Source organism: Oryctolagus cuniculus, chromosome 10 (genome assembly GCF_964237555.1).
Source record: "Oryctolagus cuniculus chromosome 10, mOryCun1.1, whole genome shotgun sequence".
Taxonomy (NCBI): Eukaryota; Metazoa; Chordata; class Mammalia; order Lagomorpha; family Leporidae; genus Oryctolagus; species Oryctolagus cuniculus.
In genome coordinates, this window is record NC_091441.1 from 102,164,002 (window position 1) to 102,186,206 (window position 22,205).

At 56.3% G+C, this 22,205-nt stretch overlaps 1 protein-coding gene across 1 annotated transcript; it reads left to right on the top strand.

The window, feature by feature from the left end:
* Nucleotides 1-20,639, top strand: LTF (lactotransferrin). Its single transcript, XM_008260521.4, has 17 exons — nucleotides 1-132; nucleotides 942-1,105; nucleotides 1,767-1,875; nucleotides 2,102-2,284; nucleotides 2,619-2,766; nucleotides 3,462-3,517; nucleotides 6,761-6,939; nucleotides 7,304-7,478; nucleotides 8,230-8,384; nucleotides 9,411-9,501; nucleotides 10,213-10,260; nucleotides 11,768-11,923; nucleotides 13,047-13,188; nucleotides 17,220-17,287; nucleotides 17,721-17,905; nucleotides 18,973-19,162; nucleotides 20,404-20,639. Exons 1-17 carry the CDS (start codon nucleotides 90-92, stop codon nucleotides 20,436-20,438), a joined length of 2,127 nt encoding a protein of 708 aa, XP_008258743.2. The 5' UTR covers nucleotides 1-89; the 3' UTR covers nucleotides 20,439-20,639.
* Nucleotides 20,640-22,205: the final 1,566 nt, after the last annotated feature.

Here is a 22,205-nt window from a genome sequence, read left to right on the forward strand (position 1 = left end):
ACCTCTGCGGTCACCAAGCCCCCGATAAAGGGGCGTAGGGCAGGTGCAGGTGCAGAGCCTTCATTGCTAAGTCGCCTCAGGACACAGAGATGAGGCTCCTCTTCCCCACCCTGCTGTTCCTGGGGGTCCTGGGTGAGTGCTGGTGCATGCCCAGCCCTGAGCCTGCAGCCTGGGAGGCTGCCAGGGCAGCGGCCAGGGTGTGGGGACGTCCCGCCTGCTGGCCTGGGGAGGAACAGGGGCAGAGTGTCTCCCAGGGCATGGCCAGCACTGCTGAGTGCTTCCCAAAGGCCAGGAAGGGTTAGGATAGGGCCCTAGCCCACCGGCTCACAGCCCTGCAGCCTCTCCCTGGATTAGGGGGTCTTCTGGGGCTGGGGGCTTCTTCAGTGGAGGGAGGCAGTGGGTAGCAGCACCATAATCCTGCAGTCCCAACCCCGGGGAGTGGCAGTGTGTCTCTGACCCTGCCCTCCAGCCGCTTCTTCCAAGTCCTCTCTTGGGGTGTCCGTCACCCCTCTCTTCTGGAAGCTGGATTGGCCAGGACCAGACTGACCGTTCCCCTCCCACCTGCAGCTCAAGGTCAGGGCCTCCCAGGAGTGGGGGTCCGCATTCTTAGCGCTCTCTGGGGAGGTGCCGATGGCCACAGCTCGCTGGAGAGGCCCGCTCAGTGCAAGTCTCCACGCCTTCTGCAGAGCCAGTTTCCACGCTGGTAAAACTGGAGAAATGACCCCTTGCTGGTTCCTGTGGGACAAAGCAGGTGGAAGAATCCCATGACCAGGGTAGAGAGGTCATCATCCTGCTCTTAGGGCCAGGAAGCCGGTGCGCTGTCCCCTCTACGGAGGATCCCAGCCCCGTGAGCGCGGCGAACGGCTGAAAAGCCCCTTTGGAAGGCGCGGCGGTCTCGCCCCCGGGCACAGCTGAGCGCTGCCTCCTTGCCCTTCTCCCAGGACTGTGTCCGGCTGCGCCCAGGAAGAGCGTTCGGTGGTGCACCAAGTCCCCGCCAGAGACAGCCAAATGCTCCAGGCTGCGGAAGAACATGAGAAAGCAAGGCGGCCCGCCGCTGAGCTGCATCCGGAAGCCGACCGCCCTGGGGTGCATCCAGGCCATCGCGGTGAGTGAGCGCCGCCTGTCGGCGGGAGACAATGGACCGTGCTCCCCACGACCTCCCGGGGCTGCTGCTTGGGCGCTGGGAAGTGGGGAGCAGTCCTCTTCCCTAGGAAATGGTGCTCTAGTGAGGACCAAAGGAAGAGCTGAGGTCAGGAGTCTGTGCTTGGGGGGCAATTAGTGAGAGGGAATTCATAAGGAATACAAATTTAAAAAGAATGCAAACTCAGGAATCAGATTTAAGAGATGTGTTGGCCCCGGCATTTTCTAGAGCAATCACAGTGCGTGGAATGACCACCTGAGCTGTGGGTGCTTCGCCCGCGTGCACGGTCGGGGCGGGCTGCAGCGGCTGGGGTGGTGAAGAGCACCGGGCTCGTTGCCTGGTCGATTCCGCCCCCGTGGGCTTGTCTCCAGGAACACAGGCAGAAGGGAAAAAGCAAAGGCATCCCTGGGAGCCCAAAGTCGGAAGGAGCCCGTGCTGAGGGATTATTTAATAAATCACATCGCATCTGTGTGACCATAACCTCTGCAGCCAATAAAGTCAGCCAAGGCTCGGGGGGGCGGTGAGGACGGGCGTGCAGTTTTAAATGAGCGAAGCAGCCTGCAGAAAACTTGCTCCACAAGGCTGCGGGCAGGGAATGCCTGAGCGCTCTGGCCTCTGTTTCCAGGGAGGCAAGGCAGATGCCATGACCCTGGATAGCGGCTTGGTGTTCCAAGCCAGCCAGGCCCCCTACAAACTGCGACCTGTCGCCGTGGAGGTCTACGGGACGGAAGCGAGTGAGTCCTCCCTGGGAGCCCAGTGGAAAGGTGGCCTTGGCCTTGGCCCTGGGCCCCGTGGAGTCTGAGTGGACGGGTGTGTGGGTCAGGGAAGGGAGTGGCTGGACTGCCTGGGCCAGGTGAAGGTCACTGCTGCTGTCCCTTTCCCACCAGGGGTTTGTTCGGGGGTGGCGGTGGGGTGGTTCTCCTTCTGGTCTGGGCTAAGAGCTTTGAATTCTCTCTGCAGAGCCACAGACCCACTACTATGCTGTGGCCGTGGCCAGGAAGGGCAGCAGCTTCCAACTGAACCAGCTCCGGGGCCGGAAGTCCTGCCACACGGGCTTTGGCCGGACTGCTGGCTGGAACATCCCCATAGGGACGCTTCGCCCGTTCTTGAACTGGACGGGGCCCCCCAAGCCCCTTAGTGCTGGTGAGCTGGCCAGGGACAGAGGGCAGTCTCAGGCCGGGGGCTCTGGGGGCAAGCACAGGCCACTTTGGGATCCCACGGGCGACCGTGGGGGAAGAATCCAGGTGGGGGTGGGGTGAACCAGTTTGAGCTGGGTGGTGGTAGGGCCCTTGGCACCGGCAGACCCGAGTGGCCGCGGGTCTGCTCTCAGCAGGGGTATCTGCACTTGCTGTCCTCACACGGAGGCCGCCTGCAGGGCTGCAGTGGGCTCCCTTGGGCCTCAGGGGATGCATTCTAGGGGGAGGGCATGTCTTGACCCAGGCCGACTCACGCTCCAGCCATTGTCTGCTCTCCACAGCTGTGGCCGAGTTCTTCTCTAGCAGCTGTGTGCCTGGGGCAGATGGACAGCGCTTCCCCAACCTGTGCAAGCTGTGTGTAGGGAGGGGCCCAAACCACTGTGCCTTCTCCTCCCTGGAGCCATACTTTGGCTACTCCGGCGCCTTCAGGTGAGCCATCCTGGCCCTTACCCAGGGGCCCAGGCCTGCTACAGAGCCCAGCCTGCCACCAAGCTCAGAGCTGGGGGACCTGGAGTGCATGGCCACGTCCTACAGACGCTGGCTCCAGCTGGGCCCCCTGCCTCTACGCCAGCCTGGTGGGCAGTTGCCGTCCGGCGGCCACTTCTGTTTCCCTGAGAACCTTGAAGTTGGCTCTGCTCCTCTGCTGCCTTGGACTTCTCCTGCTAGTTCCTGTCCCCTCCCCTAACCACAGACATGGACTTGTCATGAGATGTCCGTGTGGGACAGGACAGCCACAGTGTCCAGGCTGATGGCCCTCCGCCCAACCAGAGACAGACAGTAGGCTCTGCCTGGTGCCCTCTCAGCCAAGGTCAAGTACCCCCTTTCCCACGCAGCCTCGGGCACCCTGCAGAGAGGGGGCCTCCCCAGCTCCCTCATTCTTACGAGAGAGAGCCCCGTGCCTGGGGTTCCACGCCTTTCTCTGCTTCGAAACGCTCTCTGCAGAGAACAAAGTTCTGTTCGTTCAAAGAAGTCAGGGGTCTCCCGTTAGCACCCCAGCCCTCCTCCCATAGACCCTTGCTGCCCTTGGAAGTGGAGTGGTCAGGGCTGCTGGCCCACAGGTGGGGCACAAGGAGGGCCAGGGAGGGACTGTGGCGCTCACCTTCTGGGGCGCTCTGCTTCCACAGGTGTCTGAGAGACGGGGCCGGAGATGTGGCTTTCATCAGGGAGACTACGGTGTTTGGTAAGAACACGGCTCTGCCCCTGTGATCTGCTTTCGTGCTAATTCTGACCGTGGAGCGAACCGCAGTGCCCCACAGGGCTCAGCTGTTCTTCTGTGTTCTTTCTTATTTCTAATGATGTCCCAAGCTCCCACCTGCCTTCTCCCTCTGGGGAGACGTCTGCGCCAAGGCGCATCACATGCATCCCCCAGAGGTGTATGTGGGCTTGCAAAACGGAGCCTGAGTAGCTGGGCTCTGTGTTCACAGCCGTTCCCCTGGGAAACCAGGCTTCCCCAGAGGCATTTGGCATTAGAGCTGGGTCCCTGGCTTGGGGCAGCTGTGTGGTTCCAGTGGCCCAGGGCTGTCCCCTGCCACATGTCCAGCAGCTTGTCCTGCCCTGTCACCCTTGGGACCGACAGCCCGGGGATGCCCTTCTCCCTAGCACAGCCTGCTGTGTGACCCTCAGCCGCACCCCCACTGAGAGGCCACCGCATCCCAAGACTCGGCTCTCACCACCTCTGCACCTGTTCTTACTTTCTCCTGACTTCAGCTTGGGGGTTTCTGACTTTGTTGCTGTTACTTTGGTTTAAATCGTGGCTGCGAAGCAATAGATACCCTCGTGGTTTAATTTGCATTTCTGTGCCATCCCATGAGTGGCTCAGTCCTTTGGGTTTCCCTTTCTGGCTTTATAAACAATGACCTTGTCTGCTGTTTCATGCCTTGTTGAGTGAAGCAGGAGTCTTTCTCTCTTGATATAATTGATTGTTTTAGGCATTAGGAAGGTTCTTTCTCAGCCAAGATTCTGTCCACAGCACCCTTTGTAGAACAGAAATCTTGGTTATTTTTTTTTTTAATATTTATTTGAAAGTCAGAGTTACACACAGAGAGAAGGAGAGGCAGAGAGAGAGAGAGGGAGAGGGAGAGGGAGAGGGAGAGAGAGAGAGAGAGAGAGAGAGAGAAGTCTTCCCTCTGCTGGTTCACACTCCAATTGGCTGCAACGGCCAGAGCTGTGCTGATCCGAAGCCAAGAGCTTCTTCCAGGTCTCCCATGCCGGTACAGGGGCCCAGTGACTTGGGCTATCTTTCACTGCTTTCCCAGGCCATAGCAGAGAACTGAATCGGAAGTGGAGCAGCTGGGTCACGAACCAGCGCCCATATGCGATGCCGGTACTGCAGGTGGCAGCACTGCTATGCCACAGTGCCGGCCCCAAAATCTTTATTATTGATGGGCTCAACTCCATCATTTTTTCCCAATCAATTTATGTTTTGGAGTCTTTTAAAGATGTCTGTGTTCACTCCAAATCATAAGGATTTCCTGTGTCAAGATTAAAGGTCCCTCCACCCTGTGCCCACACACCTGTCTGTATGAACCCTACCTTGCAAGCCAGGTGTGGACCTGGCTTTCGCACTTTGCCCTGTTTCTGGGTGGTAGCAACTGAACCACTTCCGGGTGATGTGTGCAGCTGGTTTATGTGGGGATCAGTTTCTGAAGTGTTCTGTTCCATTGATATATTTGCATTTTTTTGTTCATTATCCTGGCTGGAGTGAGATTTCACTTTCTGGACAGAGAAAACTCTTTCTCTCACTTTGGTGTTGCTTTTCAACTTTCTTGGTTAAAAATTTAGAATTATTTTATTGAAAGGATTCACACTTTAATTTTGATTGGAATCATATTGAATTTAAATTGATCCATGAACAATTTCTAATGTAATTTACAGATTATAACGTAATGGGAGACACAGGCAGAGAAAAACAAATGGATGCAGGGAGAGCTCTCTCATCTGCTATTTCACTCCCCAGTCGCCTGCAGTAGCTGGGTCTGGCCAGGCCTGAGCCAGGGGCCAGGAACACAGTCTGGGTCCCCCAGTGGGTGGCAGGGACTCAAGCACTCGAGCTATCACCTGCTGCCTCTCGGGTGCACGTGGTCGGAGGCTGGGGTGGAGAGTGGAGCCGGGACGCCAGCACAGAACTCGGATGAGGACTGTGGGCGTCCCAGGTGACAGCCGAACCAAGGTGCCAAGTACCCGCCACCAGTTTTCTTCCTTTGGTGGATTTTGCTGTAGACATTTCAATCAATGGAATTTATTCAGTTCAATAATTTTACCAAACACCCTAAATTACTATTTTTCTGAAACAAAAGAAAACACCACACAGATAGATGCTGAGCACACACCTGCTTTTTCTGCACCTGCCAAGGTGGAGAGGATCCACAGTGTTCCTCCTTACTCCATCAGTGTGGTGATTCCCACATTCCGTCATTCTTCAGTTAACGGAGTAAACCAATAAACCTTAATCCTGATTTATAAATGTCTTAAAATACCATTAGATTGGCCGGCGCCGCAGCTCACTAGGCTAATTCTCCGCCTGCGGCGCTGGTACTCCAGGTTCTAGTCCCGGTTGGGGCGCCGGATTCTGTCCCGGTTGCTCCTCTTCCAGGCCAGCTTTCTGCTGTGGCCCGGCAGTGCAGTGGAGGATGGCCCAAGTGCTTGGGCCCTGCACCCCATGGGAGACCAAGAGAAGCACCTGGCTCCTGCCTTCGGGTCAGCACAGCATGGCAGCCATTTGGGGGGTGAACCAGCAGAAGGAAGATCTTTCTCTCTGTCTCTCTCACTGTCTAACTCTGCATGTCAAAGAAAAAAAAATACCATTAGATTGAGTTAGCTAATATGTAATAACAATCTTACAAATATGGGAGTTTGGCATTTCTGGTCATAAGTAAAACAGGCTCAGGAATTTCCCTCTTCTTCCTCTGATTTTGACATCAAGGTCACCCTAATAAGAGATTATTATATTACTATATATTCTGAAGCACTTTATATAGATTAACATTGGTGAACATTTCCAAACTCTGGCTGGATTCACTTACATAAACATTCTTTTCCCTTCTTTTGATAGACCCAGTGCTGGGAGGTGACTTGGCTGTGTTTTCTGCCCTAACACTTTTGTCATTGGTACTCTCTGTGGAGACGTGGGTGGGGCAGCACCCACTGGCTGCCACCCTCTGCAGAGCTGCCTGGGACACACATGGGGTTCATTCTCCCTCGCTCACCAGGCAGCAGATGCACCCGGGGGTGATTGGCCCAGTGGTCACCCCTCAGCTGGCTGAGGCTGGCTGGCCACTGTGCTTCCTTTTCTGGGAGTTCTGGGGGTAGCTCACTACCTGGGTGGGACGCCTCCGGCAGCTCAGGCTCTACGGTGAGAAGGGGAGCTCATGGGTGCTGCCAAGAGCGGTTCTCCTGAGTCCCCTGCCACCTCTCTGGCCCCCAGAGGACCTGCCGGACAAGGCCGCAAGGGACGCGTTCGAACTGCTCTGCCTGGACAACACCCGGAGGCCAGTGGACCAGTACGAGCGGTGCCACCTGGCCCGAGTGCCTTCCCACGCTGTTGTGGCCCGCAGTGTCAATGGCAGGGAAGATGCCATCTGGGAGTTTCTTCGCCAGGCGCAGGTACCACCCTGCCCCTGTCCTCCACACCTGCTGTCACCCAAGAAGTCCCACAGCCTCATGGCAGATGATTGTCTTATTAGTCCGGCTGCTTGCCTGGGCCATACCCTGGACAGCAGCTACAGGGACGACCCCTCTGGCATTGCCAAGACAGTACCTTAGGGGCTGCTGCAGAAGCAGGGGGCAGCAGCCAGCTCCTAGGACCCTAGGGGGCCTGGTCGCAGCAATGTTCCAGAGCCCAAGCTGAAGCTGAGCTCGGCACACCTGAGCTTGGCAGGTGTCTGCCAAGGTTCCCGCCCTCAGTTCGAATCATCCCAAGGATGCCCTGTTCACGAGCAACACCGCCCTTCTCTTTTTCCATAATCAGGAAAGGTTTGGGAAGAACAAGTCGAAGTCGTTCCAGCTCTTCGGCTCCCCTGCAGGGCAGAAGGACCTGCTGTTCAAGGACTCCGCCATCGGGTTCCTGAGGGTCCCCGAGAAGATAGACGCTGGGCTGTACCTTGGCTACAGCTACGTCACTGCCATCCAGAACCTGGGGAAAAGTAAGTGGGCGGCAGGCAGGGTCCCTGGTGGCACCGCCGAGTGTGGTGAGCGAGGCCCGCTCTGGGGTGGGCACACGACTGTCTGTGTCTTCTCGCCACTGTGGGGGCTACACCAGGGCAGGCCTGATGTGGCTGTGAGTGTCTTCTGTTGCCCAAGTCGAGGCAGTTGGGGGAGGGGTCTCGCAAAGAGCGTCCCAGCCAGAGACTGCTTCGGTATGCACCTGTGTGCGTTCCCAGCCCTGATAGAAAAATCAGTTTGGCCTCTGTTGAGTGGGAAATCGAGTGGGAATCCAGAGGGAGTGAGAGGCTGGTGGTGCGTGCCCCTGGGCGGGGCCCTGAACCTGGCTGCAGACAGCGCCGTGGGGCTTGGCGGGGGTCAGGGTGGAGCAGGGACTGCGCTGTGGTTCATGATGGAGACTTGAGGCCTTAGGATGGGTCCAGCTCCCCCAGGCCATCTCCTGCGGTGGACACTGCTTTCTGTGTCACTGGGCTTTGGCCTCAAGAGACAGGTGCTAGGCTCCTTGTTACATTAAGGAGTGATACTGGGTGGGGTTGCAAGCCAGGGAAAGAACCCAAAGGAATGGGAATTTGTAACAAAGGGAGCCACAGGCCAGGAGAGGCTGGTGAGGAGCCAGCATGGGTTACCCCCAACCAAGGGAAGGCTTGCCTGGGAGCCTGGGCTTCCATGATGAGGGACCCGGGTCCCTGGCGGGGCTCGGGGCCCCTGCCGACCTGCATCATCCCTCGGCAGCGGAGATGGCCGTGGCAGCCCGGCAGTCCCTGGTCGTGTGGTGCGCCGTGGGCAGCAAGGAGCAGCACAAGTGCAGCCAGTGGAGCCGCCTGAGCCAGGGCAGCGTGGCCTGTGCCGTGGCACCCACCACGGAGGACTGCATCGCCCTCATCCTGGTAGGTGGCCTGTGCAGGGTACGTGGTGGCCAGATTCGGGGCCGGGTGCTCCTGAGACCACCCAGGTCATGGGCTCCTGCTCAAAGTGGAGTTGGGGGGTCCCAGAGGCCACGGCGGGGTGTGAGGAAGCCGGACCGGCCTGGAGCGGTGTGCTCAGGGGGAGCCAGCTTGGTGATGACAGGTGCAGTTTTAAGTTGAGCTTTGCACTCCTATGATTCAGGGCCATTTGGAGAACTGGAAAAGGATCTGGTATTGCACCCCACTCCCCACCCCCATCCATGTGGGACTGCACCCAGAGGCAGCCACGTTTCAATTGTTATCCAGGCCAGGATTTCCCTGCGTGTCCCGGGTCAGGCACACAGTGACGCTGGCTTGCGTCAGTTCGGTAGCTTCTGCCGGGCGTGTGCGTCATGGGCATCTTCCCACGTGAATCCTTATTCTTGGCAACCACGTATTACTAAGTGGCTTCAAGATAGCTTCTTCGTGGACATGGCTCAGTGCAGCCAAGACCCCGTTCTCCAGCCCCCGACTTTGCTATTATCCATAACCCCGCGATGTGCATTTTTGAATGGCAATCTTTGGCCACATCTCCAGTCATTTTTAATATAATTGTGAAGAAAGGATTACTGGGCTGCAGAGGGAGTTTTCTGGGCTTGGTGAGACCACGCCCCTGTGTGGGGAGGGGGCTCGTTCACAGGGGAGGGAGCCCGGTGTGCGATGACTTCCACGCGGCTCGCTGAGTGTGGTGGCAGCAGGCTGAGCCTCGAGCAGCCAGCTGTCCCCCTTTGTCCCCTCAGTGGGAGCTGTCCTGAGTCCTTGAGGACATAGTTAAGGCAACCTGTACTCTTTTCAATTGAACGGACAGAAAGCAGACAGCAAGGGGGGCCGGCAGAGGGTCGGCAGTGGACGTGGTGTTTCCTTTGGGTCCTGCTGCACCGGGACAGCAGGTGGCCCGCCAGCTCTGGAGAGACGGGCAGAGCAGGAGAGAGCCTCGCTGCCGCGCGGTGACCTGCTTTGTCTCTGCAGAAGGGAGACGCTGACGCCATGAGTTTGGATGGAGGATACATCTACACCGCGGGCAAGTGTGGGCTGGTGCCCGTCCTGGCGGAGAATTCAAGTGAGTGCACTTAGTGACCGCTGGGGTTGATTTCCTCTGGCTCACGGGATGGCGGTCGGGAGGAGGAACCCGCTGGGTGGATCCGGGTGGAGGAGTTACGATGGACAGATGACACATTCCAGCAGAGCAGTCAGCAGAAGGGGCGGTGTTGCCCAGACATCTCACAGACCGCACGTCCCCGTGCACTGATGCCCAGATGAAGACACAGCAGGTCTCAGAAGTGCCCTGGCGTCCTGCTGGGATACTGCCCCTCCCGACTTCAACAGTGCAGGATCGGCTCTGCCTGCTTTGAGACGTGCCGTGAGAGGAGTCTCACAGCATGTTTTTTGTTAGGGTCTGGTTTCTCTGGCTCGCTTGTCTGCTGGGGGTCTCCACCCACATGTGCAGTTGGAGACAACTCAACCCCTTTGTTGTAGATCATCCTACCCTGGGACTCTGCCAACCTTTTCCTTCCATCAGGGTGTGGCCGGGTATTTGAGTAATTTCCAGCCGGTGAACACCTATGAGGGTACATCAAAAAAGTTCAAACAGTTGAATCGAACGATAATAAGTATTTTCATGAGCTTTTTGAAACACTCTGATAGATTCATTTATTTTGCATGGAACTGCTGGGACAGTCTCCTTGGATTTGATTCAGCGTCATTGAAATTCAAGTTCATGGCTTCTTAATAAATCTGAGTGATGATGTTTTGCTTGAATTCATTCTTTCAGTATCCCGAGAAGGTGTCAGCTCTGACTGTGTGAACAGACGATCGGAAGGTGAGTTGGAATTGGTCACTTTCAGGGTCACGTTCTTGTTGAAGGAGGAGGTGGTGGGGACTTTAAAACACTCACAGGTGGGGTGGGCATTTGGTGGAGAAGTTAGGTCACTGCTTGTGGCGTCCACATCCCACACCAGGGCACCTGATTAGAGTCCTGGATACTCCGCTTCCAGTCCAGCTTCCTGGGGGGCAGCAGGTGATGGCCCAAGTGCTTGGGCCTTGCCACTTGCCTGGGAGACCTGGACTGAGTTCAGGACTCCTGGCTTTGGCCTGGTGCAGCCTTGGGTGTTGCAGACATTGGGGAGAATGAACCAGTGGGTGGGAGGTCAGTCACCATCTCTCTCAAATAAAATGAAAATAAATAGAACTTAGAAAAACTTACAGAAAGAGATGCAACTGTAGGAGCCGTAAGTACTTTTAGAAATACAAGTAATTCATCGAGGAATAATCAGAATCGATGCTTGTGTGAACTTTACCGTTCGGCAGAGAACTTTTGCATAGTTCCTCACTGTGTCCTGACCATGTAGGAGGAGGGGCGTCACTCCCATCTTTTGTGGATGTGGAAGCAGCGGCCCAGCGGGTTCCCCCAGCGCCCAGGATCTCAGTCACAGCCACGTGTGATATTGTGGTAGACCTCGGCTTTGAACCTGGGCTCTTGCGCCAAATCAGGTGCTCCGGGCTGCTGGTGGCCGCTCTTTAGAAGGGGTGCAGTGCTTGCCCCCAGGGGCTGTTGTCGGGTGCCTCTCTCCCTGGACAGAACCCACGTGAAGTCCCCTCAGTGCAGGGCTGGGTTGGACTGAGCACAGGGCGGGCCTGCATCCACCGCCATTGGGCTGGTGGCTGTCACTGTGCTTGCTCTGTGCACGGTGGGTCCCACCTGCCGCTGGGTGCTTGTTGTGTTTGTAGCTGGCAGGTGAAGGGGAGTTGCTGGTTTGCAGCACAGGCACTGTGTGGCTGCCAGGGACACTTCCCGGCCATCACTAAAGGATCTGCTTTTCTTTGATTTTTTAAAAAATTTATTTATTTATTTGTAAGTCAGAATTAGAGAGAGAAAGATTTTCCATCCACTGGTTCACTCCCCAGATGGCTGCAATGGCCGGGGCTGGGCCAGGCTGAAGCCAGGAGCTTCTTCTGGGTTTCCCACGTGGGTGCAGGGCCCCAAGCACTTGGGCCATCTTCCGCTCCTTTCTCAGGTGCATTAGCAGGGAGTTGGATTGGAAGCGGAGCAGCTGGGACTTGAACTGGCACCGATATGGGATGCTGGCTTCACAAGGCAGCAGCTTTACCTGCTGTGCCACAGTGCCAGCCCCAAAGATCAGCTTTTCTTAGGATTTTATTTCATAGCTCAGATCCATGCAATCCGAGTATAGGGGCGACAGCTTAGGCTTTTTACAGTCTACAGAGCCAGGGCTGGTCACCTGGGGTGTGGCTGCCCCGTGGTGCTTCTTGGCCTGGGTCTGGCTCCCGGACACTCAGCCTTGCTTGTCTGTCATGCGCTGTGCCAGGGTATCTTGCCGTGGCGGTGGTGAGGAAATCTGACCCTGACATCACCTGGAACTCTCTGAGGGGCAGGAAGTCCTGCCATACGGCCGTGGGCAGGACCGCGGGCTGGAACATCCCTGTGGGCTTGCTCTTCAACCAGACAGGCTCCTGCAGGTTCGGTAAGGTGTGCCGCAGATGCTGTGAACGGGCACCCCGGGGCGGGGGGTGGGGGTGTGGTGCTGTGGAAGTCCAGGGAAGGGAGTGGAGGGAATTGGCAGGTTGCCTGTGGGCTGTGAGTCTGGGTAGAAGTCACGGCTGACCTGGGAGATTCCCACCCAGGGCTGTTCAAGGTCCATTCACCCCCTCCAAGACGAGACCTTGGGCTCTCAGCCCGTTTCCTGTACCCTAGGAACGGGTGCAGGATTCTCCCTGCCTCTTGGAGCTCTGGTTCCAAATCCCCCATAGGCAGCTTCCCGGCTCCGGGGAGGCACCTGCCTGCCTCCTGAGAGGTGAGCTCTGTTACTAACAGAGCTGACTCCTTGCTCTGCACTGCATGAGACCCCGAATCAGACCTGAAGGGGGCTGACTCAGCCTAACTTGGGAGCCCTCTTCCCGCCGACTCAACGTAAGCTGTGGGCTGGGGGTGTGAGGAGTACAGCACATTGCTGTTGCAGCTCTCTCCTGCAGACGTCTCCTGGGGCAGGGTTGTCCTGCATGGGTGGATGGGGCTTTTATGGGATGCTGCCCCTCCCCCAGTGCCCACAGGGGACTCCAGGCTGTAGGGGCGGGAAGCTCCCCAGCCTTTCCCAAGGTTAGCATAGAGCGGCTATTCCAGGGCAGGGACTAAAGGGTGACAATGGGTGACAGGAGCTCAGTGGGGCAGGCCTTTCTTGTTACCTCTGCACTCCCTCTTTGCTGGGGTGAGATCACACGAGTTAGAGTAGGGTCAGCTGCCCCTAAACAAGCCGGCGTTTATTTCCCTGTCACGTGCGTGCAGTCCAGAGCTGGTTGTCCTGAGCTAGCTGGTGACGACATACTGCCCTGGATGGATTCCACGCTCAAGGGCACCTCGGGCTCCCATCCCAGCCGCCGCGGAGCTGGTCCCTGCTTCTGTGTTCCGTGTGCAAGATGAGGAAAGGAAGGAGAAGGGGTACAAGGGAGTCGCCAGGAGGCTGGCATCCGACACTCGCGCTCCGTTCTCCCTGGCTGGGGCCCAACCACAGGGCTGTGTCAGCCATCGGGTCCAGGCCGCGTGCGCCGACTCAGGTCGCGAGGGCTGACTTCCCACGCTTCTCTCTCCAGATGAATTCTTCAGTCAGAGCTGTGCCCCTGGCTCTGACCCGAGATCCAGACTCTGCGCTCTGTGTGTTGGTAACGAGAGGGGCGAGGAGAAGTGTGTGCCCAACGGCAACGAGAGGTATTACGGCTACAACGGCGCTTTCAGGTGAGCATGTGGCCCGGCACCGCCAGGAGAGGGCTGTGTCCCTGGTCCTTCAGCCGCGTGTGGCCGGTGAGGTCACCCTGTGGGTTGGCAAGTGGGCAGCACCACCTGGGGTGGGGGGCGCATCACAGCCACCACCGCAGAGAGTGGAGCCTGGCACGGGGCCGACTCACCTCCCCCCTGCAGAGGCCTGAGCTGTTCACCTGCTGTGGGCCTCGGCGGCCTGGCCTCACGGTTGGAATCGAACGGGCAGGGTCTGTGGTGCCCTAAGTGCTTTCTACAAGTCAGCTTCCTGTAGCCATGGCCCCTTCTGGTCTCCTAGGTCACCAGTGCGGGACGTTTTCATGTGCATCTTTGACATTGGCCTTAGACGTGGCAAAGAGAAAGCAGTCTGGCAGTGTTGCTCTCCAGTGGTGAAGTGGAAGATCATAGCAAACAGTAATGACTGCCCACAGCCTGCCCTGGCAGCTGCTGGCAGCTGGGCCTTGCTTCTCAGCGAGGTGGCTCAGGGGCTGTGTAGGGCTCAGGTTTTCCCAATCCATTCTCCTCCAGTTGCCAGGGGTAGCTTCCTCCACCAGATGGCGCTGTGTACCTGAGAATGACAGTGGCAAACTGCCCCGTTCTGTGGGTCCTGTCTTAGACCCGCAGCGAGGCATTTTTTTCCCTGGAGACACTTAGACTTTTCTGTTGTGCTAGAAGACGCTGCTTTGTCTTATTCAAATGTGCTGGGGGAAATCTATAACAAAGTAGCTGCACACTGGAACCGGAAGTCTCATGTACCCCTGTATTTCTGACACCCCATATGCTGGTTCTTGATTTTTGACTCCCAGCTGTTTTCTGTTCACTTTGGCTGTGGCCCTCTGCTCCCTCCTGCCCCCTGTGCCTCCTCCAGGCCACACCACACACAGTGGTCACGTACATTGCCAACGCTATTCTCAGATTACGGATGTGGCACGATAGGACTGTGTTTCCCTTATGGCATAGACTTTTTACTTACTCTGCAGCTCGTGGGTGTCTGAATTTTTAAAACGTTCTCTGCTTGGAACAGAATTCACTAATTCATCTCCAAATTGTGAATTCACTAATTCCCCTCCAAACGGCCTGCCGCTCAGGTACCAGTCTGCGCTCACAGGCACTGGGGGCCATCTTAGCATCCTCATTGGCCGTGAAGGCCTTTGGTCCCTTGCGGTCCTTGAGGGGTGTGCTCTAGGCCACCTGTCCTGCATGGCCCTGGTGTTCCCCGCGACCGGCCTCCGGGGGCTCCCTCTGTCTTGTTTCACCTCATGCAGCCTGTTTCCCGGATCCTGCGCCCTCTGCTTTCTTGGTTCTGTTGGAACAGGGCACAGCCCCCACAGCTGCTTGAGAAGTGGCGAATGGGAGTCGCTGGCTTTGGAGCGCTGAGTTGGAAAACATCTTTATCCTCCCTTTGCGATGATTCATGGCTTGGCCGAGTGACTGCGTCTGTGTTGGAAAACGTTTTCCCCGGGGTTCGGACAGAATTTCTGCTTGTGGGAAATGACAGCTTTAGGCTACTTTGTTCAGTTCTGTCACTGAAAATAAGCAAAGCTGCTGGCTTACGTGCACACGACGCCTTCGCACGCGTTTGTTCTCGGAGGCGTCGAATAACTGGCATGGTACAGGGTGTGGTCAAAGGAAGATCCAACGGGACGTAGGGGTCAGAGTGAGGGGAGGCCACTTTGTACTGACGACACCTGCTCTGATACACCGCACCCAAGGGCTGTGGGCACCCTTTGGTTCAGAGGGAACCAGAACTCCGTCCACCTCCACCCCCAGGGCTTCACGTTGCCTGGGTGTTGAGGCCAACAGGGAGGGGGGCCGTCCCGGAGAAGCGGAAAGCACGCGCGTTCTCGCGTGGATTTCCAGTTCACACTGTGTCTCCCGGGATGATCCAGAAATTCTTAACTCGTCGATAGCTTATTTTTAGTTGGTCGCAGTCTGTCTCTTTAGGAACCTTCTTGAGGTCACCATCTCTGGGCTGGTCCACAAGGACAGCTCAGAAATACTGTTTGATGCAATGGCAGGGCAGAGTAATCATGACGCTACTGACCAGACACACAGCAGAAAGAAGTTACCAAAGCAAATAATTAGCGTTTTTAAGAAGGAAAAAAAACCAGAACTTTTAGAAAGGAAAAACAATACAGCAATTGAAATTAACCATGTATTTGATAAGTTTCACAGATCAGACAGCTAGAAAGTGAATTGGTGAAATGGAAGATATTTGAAATCAAAAATCCGGGTCTAGCCTAGAAAGATAAAAAGATAGAGAATGTTGCGTATTGAAAATCTTAAAAGCTAACTAGAAGAGGCCTCCATCAAATGTGTGAGTCACGGCCGGCGCCGCGGCTCACTAGGCTAATCCTCCGCCTAGCGGCGCCGGCACACCGGGTTCTAGTCCCGGTCGGGGCGCCGGATTCTGTCCCGGTTGCCCCTCTTCCAGGCCAGCCCTCTGCTGTGGCCAGGGAGTGCAGTGGAGGATGGCCCAGGTGCTTGGGCCCTGCACCCCATGGGAGACCAGGAAAAGCACCTGGCTCCTGGCTCCTGCCATCGGATCAGCGCGGTGCGCCGGCCGCAGCGCGCCGGCCGCGGCGGCCATTGGAGGGTGAACCAACGGCAAAGGAAGACCTTTCTCTCTGTCTCTCTCTCTCACTGTCCACTCTGCCTGTCAAAAAAATAAAAAAAAAATAAAAAAAAAAAAAATGTGTGAGTCACGGGTCAGGAAAGTTTAAAGTGGGCGTTGTGTGGGTTCTTTTTATCTGGAAACTGAAGTGGAGCAGTTTTGAGAATTTTTATTTTGAATTTCTATTCTTTTCTCTGCTTTCTGTTTATATTTTGATTCTTCAGTTGTGGACCGTCTTGAAGAATCATCTTTTAAATTATCTGCTCTTTATCTTCTGGTTTCTGGGATGTTTGCTGAGTTTAATACTCTAAATATCATTTAAATGAATTTATGATTTTTTTTTTTTTACTTTCAAATAATGTTTTGTGTTCTGAGTGTCCTGTTTTGGAGTTTTCTGGCCTTACTTTACAAATGCTGTGCTTTCTTTGATGGCGTTAATTGCAATCTTGGAAAAGAGTTTCAGTTTTCTTCCCTGTGTGGTCTCTGTACGCTTTCTGTGTAGTGGTCGTAGTGGTCTTGCTCTCCGCGTCTGAGGGTCTCCCTCCAGTACCTGATCACCTCGCGCTGCTGGTCCGCATCGCGGGGGGGCCCTGCCAGCCACAGCGAAGCCCTGGCGCTGCTTCTCGGCTCCGTGTCAGCTGCCAGCTCTTGGCGAGCGCTTGGCCTCGCTCGGTTTGAGTCATTTCACTGCGGGTGTCCAAGGATCAAGGGTATTTCCTCAGTTGCACATTCCCCAGAGACAGCATCCTGTGGTCTGCAGCTGGGGGGGCATTGCCGTGGCGCCCGGCCTTCCATAGCTGAGCGGGGACAGAGGCTCTGCTGCGACTTTGCGGGACACAGAGTTTTCAGTCCCCTCGGTTCTCAGTGCTGCGCCTCTGCCCTCAGCTACTGAGCTCTCAGCTGACAGTGTGGCTCAGATCCCACAAAATGGCGCTGTGCACTTTCCGCGTGAGCGGGACGCCAGGGCACCTGCCCTGCGCCTCACACGGGCTCCGGCCTCTGACTGCTGCGCCGTGCTGCGCTACTGCCCACAGTACAAGTGGCTCGCTTCCGGGCTTCCGCCACCTCCAGCCTGGGCGATGGCTTTCTCGGCTCTGTGGGGTCAGGTCCGGCTCGTCCGTTTGTTCTTTAACTTCTGAACATTGTCACTGTCATCTCCTCTTTCTCTTTCTTTCTTGGGTGTGCGGCTATTAAAAAAAATTCTCATTAATATAATTTTATTAGGATTTTAAAAGGGCAGAAAGTGGACATTTCTGTTTAATCTGCTATGTTAAAACTCTGAATTCCTGGAAATATTTTATCTTGTATGGTATTTGTGATGTATATTACAAATATTTATGAAAATTCTAATAGTTTCTATTATCTGATGGTGTGTTTATTTTCTGGAACATTCTAGATGCCTGGCTGAAAATGCTGGAGATGTTGCATTCATAAAAGCTGTCACTGTCTTGCAGAACACCAACGGTAGGGGCACAGAGCAGTGTTTCTGCGTCATAGCACATCCTGGTGTTCAGATTTGCAGTTGGAAGGTGGCCTGACATTTTTCTTTTGCTGTGCTGGTCCAAAGTCAGGAACCAGGAGCTTCTTCCAGGTCTCCCACGCGGGTGCAGGGGCCAAAGGACTTGGGCCATCTTCCACTGCTTTCCTGGCGGGGACAAAATCATGGGCTGGTACAGATGACAGGAGGCATCTACCAACCAGGGTCTGAACCTTCACTCTGTCCTCCAGAAAACAAAAAAGAGACCCAATTCTAGATCGCTCCGCCACCTGCTACACATGGGGGCGATTTGGGGCATTTTATTTCCATTTTGAGCAGCCAGTGGGATGATTCCCTCCACCCAGCAAAGACCCCCGACCAAGCAGGGCGCTCGGTGCTGATGTTGCTTTCTCTTACCAGGGAAGAACCCGGAGCCCTGGGCCAGGCACTTGAAACAGGAGGATTTTGAGCTGCTGTGCCTGGACGGCACCCGGCGGCCTGTGGCCGAGGCCAAGAACTGCCACCTGGCCATGGCCCCCAGCCACGCGGTGGTGTCGCGCAAGGACAAGGTGGAGCGCCTGGAGCAGGTGCTGCTGGAACAGCAGGTATCGCCGTCCTGGCCTCGCGCGCTTTCGTCCCTGCGTGGGCCCTGGCTAGGTGGGGGCAGCACGGAGCGGTGGCCCTGCCCAGCGTCCCGGCGGGAACTGGGAGCCTCTGAGTGTGCGCTCTCCCGGGCTGCCTTCACTTCCACTTGGGATCTCTGCGCCCCTGGACGAGTCCTCGCAGAGGGGCCTGGCCTTTCCCTTCTGCTGTTATTAGGCAAACGGGGAGGTGGCTGAGTCCTGCAGGCACAGCTTCCGGTCAGAGTGGTTTACTCTGAAGCTGTTCCCTGGGCCTGGGCAGCCTGAATGTGTTCTGGACAAGGCCCAACAACGAGACAGCCGGGACTTGCTCCATAGATTTTGAGCACTCTCTGGGAGTGTGGTGGGGAAAAAATCCTAAAATGTTCTTCAAATCTTGGATCTGCTGTTAGGACTTCTGTCTGTGTGGAAACGCCACACAGGTGTGCTTGATGAGCCAGCAGCCCTGGGGTGGCGACAGTGGGCACAGTAACTGGTCCTTGGCCGAGCCCTTACCATGACTGCCGGTGCTGGGAAGTGAGGTGCCATCACCACAGTGTTTGGTCTCCTGGCTCACCCACACCGGGGTCCTGGATATACAGCAGACGTGGCTAAGGGAGCCTGAGTGACCGGCCCGGGGCTACCTCCTGCTTTGTGGCAGAGCCTGGTTTCCCCGTGCACGTGGCCTCCCTGGGGAGGCTGGCCTGTGAGAATGTCCCAGGTGGTCAACTTCTGGGGCAGATCTCACAAATCGTCAGTGGTCACCCAGTTACCCGGAAGAAGGTCTGTGCAGAGAGGTCACAATTTTAGAGGGGGGGGGGGGGCGGATGGTGGGAGGTGAGACCAGCAGCAGTGTGGAGCCTGGGCCTGTCCCCAGGAGCACGGCAGGGGAACAGTCACCAGGGCAGTGGGCGACTCCGGCACTTGGCTCCTCTGCCCCACGGTCATCGCCAGGCTGGTACTGGCTGAGAGAAAGGCCCTTGGCCTCCGCCAGCCCACGCTCTCCTCTGTTTGCCTCGGCTACGTTCTTAGCATCCGCCCTTTCCACACAGGCTAAGTTTGGAAAGAATGGAGCCAGGTGCCTGGGAGAGTTCTGCTTGTTCAAGTCCGATTCCCCAAACCTTCTGTTCAATGACAACACGGAGTGTCTGGCCAGGCTCCAAGGCAGAACAACGTATGAAAAATATTTGGGACCCCAGTATGTGGCGGCCATCGGTCATCTGAGACGCTGCTCAAGCTCTCGTAAGTGGACCCAGGGGGCATCGCTGAGGAGCCACCACGGGTGGATGAGGAGATCCGAGGGCCACCCGGGAATGAAGCCGGGCGTTCCAGTGTTGAGGCACTGTCGGATCTCTCTACCCCAGGAAGTTACAATCTCACTGGCCAGGTGAAAGAATTGGAGAATAAAACCAAGCAGTGTGTTACTAGGCTAAGGTTGTGTCAAGCTGATAATGACATCGGTTCCGGTTTATTCAGTGGAGTGGAGCAGGTGCACTCACAAACACAGTGAGAAATGACAGCATCTGGCTTTGGGGCAGTTACCAGGGAGGACGCCCACCGTCAAGGAGAGCAGGTGTAGGGAAAGACAGCGAGGAGGAGCAATTGGCAGTCGTTTAATCCTTAGATTAAATGATCCGCAGAGCGTGGTAAGGCCCCTGGTGAGGATGCCCACATTGCAGCACACACAGACTGCCCGGGGTCTGTGGCCCCTCACCCGGGCTCGCGGACCCTCACCCAGGGACCCCCAGGCCCGGGGCTGCTCTTGGTCCAGGGCTGGGCACGGAGTTCCCAAGGAGCCATGCCGATTCTCACAACTTAGAGGTGCTGCTGGAATTTCTGAGTTGAGCCAGAGCTGCCGCTGCACAATGCACAGGACAGCCCACCACCACCACCCGGCAAGGCCTCCGATGGCGCCGGTGCCCTGTGATGCGCTCATCAGCATCTCGGCTCAGCGTGAGGCAGGAGAGGACCCCACTTGGAGAGCTGTGGCTGGAGCCCGCTGCAGAGCCCAGGGCCCCTGGAAGGCAGGCCCGGCCTGTGCTGTGTCCTCAGACACGAGTGCAGGGACTCCCAGGGCTCAGCAAGTGTGTGTGAGCAAATGCACGAAGGCGTAGATGAGCAGAGTTGCCGAGAGGATCGGGTGAAGATGGGAGATGCCGTTAACCACTCACATTCCGGAAGGAGTTACGGGATCGCTGATGATCCCTGGAGCTGAGAGGCTGATGCTACATCCCATCAGACACGGGTCGGCTGGGTGGTCGTGCCCGAGGCCAGAGCAGGGCCAGGTGGATCTGTGTGTGTGTGTGTGTGTGTGTGTGTGTGCAGGGAGGCTCAGTGTGGCCAGCACTGACTCTCGTGGGGAAGGGCGGAGGGAACTGTTTATGTTGTTAATAAATCTTTGTGATGTATTGATGTGCAAAACTGACTTGCTGATGAAAAAAAGAAATGAGCTTCTGACTCCACTGCTCTGTTGTGTCCCACAGCGCTCCTGGAAGCCTGCGCCTTCCTTAGGAAGTAAAGCCCAGGAAGAAGATGGCTCTGCCTGGCTGCTGCCGATTCAGCCTCAGGCCCTCCCAGTCCTCAGCATCCCCCCCATCCTCAGCCCCGCCCTCATGCCCTCAGCCCCACCCCCACCTCTGTCTTCCCTTGCTGAGGGTGGGGTTTGCCAGCCCATCTGCTTTCACAGTTCCCTGCAAGAAATAAAATCAGCAAGCAGTAAGATGAGGAGTGTTGCTGACTTTCTGTCCTTGTCAAGTGTCATTGGCCGTTTCTAGAATCGCGTGTCTGAGCCAGTCCCTGCACGGGGGGCCCTCTTCTATCAAATCGTTCAGGTCCAGCCCCTCTGTGTGCTGTGGTCTGGGGTGGGATGCCCGAGGGTCTGGAATGAAGAGACTGGCCAGGCAACCATTCTCCCCAAGGGCCTCTGCTTGGCTATTCAGAGCTGTCTGTGCGTGTGTGCCAGGCTGTGCCTGGAAGTGTGTGTGCCTGCATACTCACGTGTACGCGTGTGCCCTGAGGGATGTGTGCACACATTTGTGTGTGTGTATGTGTGTGCTTCCAAAGTAGGCAAGGAATGGAGACTATCAGAAACATTTGTGATGACTTGGTATTTTTAAGACTTACTTGTTTATTTAGGTATTTTAAAGGCAGAATAACAGGGAGAGAGAGAGAGAGAGAGAGAGAGAGAGAGAGATAGAGAGATATCTTCCATCTGCTGGTTCACTCCCCAAATGGCTGGAACACCCAGGGCTCAGCCAGGCTGAAGCCAGGAACCAGAAAGTCCATTTGGGTCTCACCCAAGCGTGATGGAAACCCAAGTACTTGAGCCGTCATCTGCTGTCTTCCAGGGTGTGTTCACAGGGAGCTGGATTGGAAGCCAAGTAACCAGGACTTAAGCTGGCTCTGAGACAGATGTAGCATCCCAAGCCGTGGCTTCACCCACTGCATCCCAGTGCCCATCTGGATACCTGAAATAAACAGCCTCCAGTAGAGTAACTGCACGAACTCGGACAAAATAGGAAATGTGTGAAATCGTGTGCTCCTTGGCGCTGTTGGCCCTCAACCTCCAGGTGAGCGCTAGGCTCTGGGTTTTGCTGTCCTTTCTCCCAAGTTCTTCAAGGCAGCACCTGCGCTTACTGGCTTCACTTTCTTCCTTTCTGTTCTCTTCCCACCCCCACTGCGACTGGACCCCACCCTGCCTGCTCCCCTGGGCTGCTTCTGGCAAGGCTGAGGGAGCCCCATCACAGTTACCAGGCTTGTGGGGGTGTCAGCTGTGACCCCCTCCCCCCACCTCTTAGTGGCTTCTGACCCTGTGCATCCTGCCCGTCGTTGTATTTGGTGACAGCAGCCTGCGTGAACTCAAAGACCAGCTTTATTTCTTTATGGAAATTTCCATTCATGCAGACTAAGTCAAAGAAAGGTTCAAGGAGCCTCTGTATCTCGTCTCTCTGGATCTGGCAATTTGTAACACTTTGACGTGTTTTCCTCCCGTTGTGTGTGCGCTGTGTGTGTGATCAAAGTATCGGCGCCTAAGTGGCAGCCTCCATGACGTTTGCTGTGGACTGTGTGTGTGTGTGTGCCCCTCCGTTGATGTGTTGAAGACCTAACCACTACCACGCACGTTTGGAGCTGGGGTCTGTGGGCGGGGACGAGGTCGTGAGGGTGGGGGGCTCAGGACGGGACCAGTGACCTGGGAGGCAGACACGAGAGGCCTGGCTCTCCTCTTCTCTGTTCTCTCTCAGCCGTGGGAGGATGCATGGAGCAGGTAGCCGTCGGCCCTCACCAA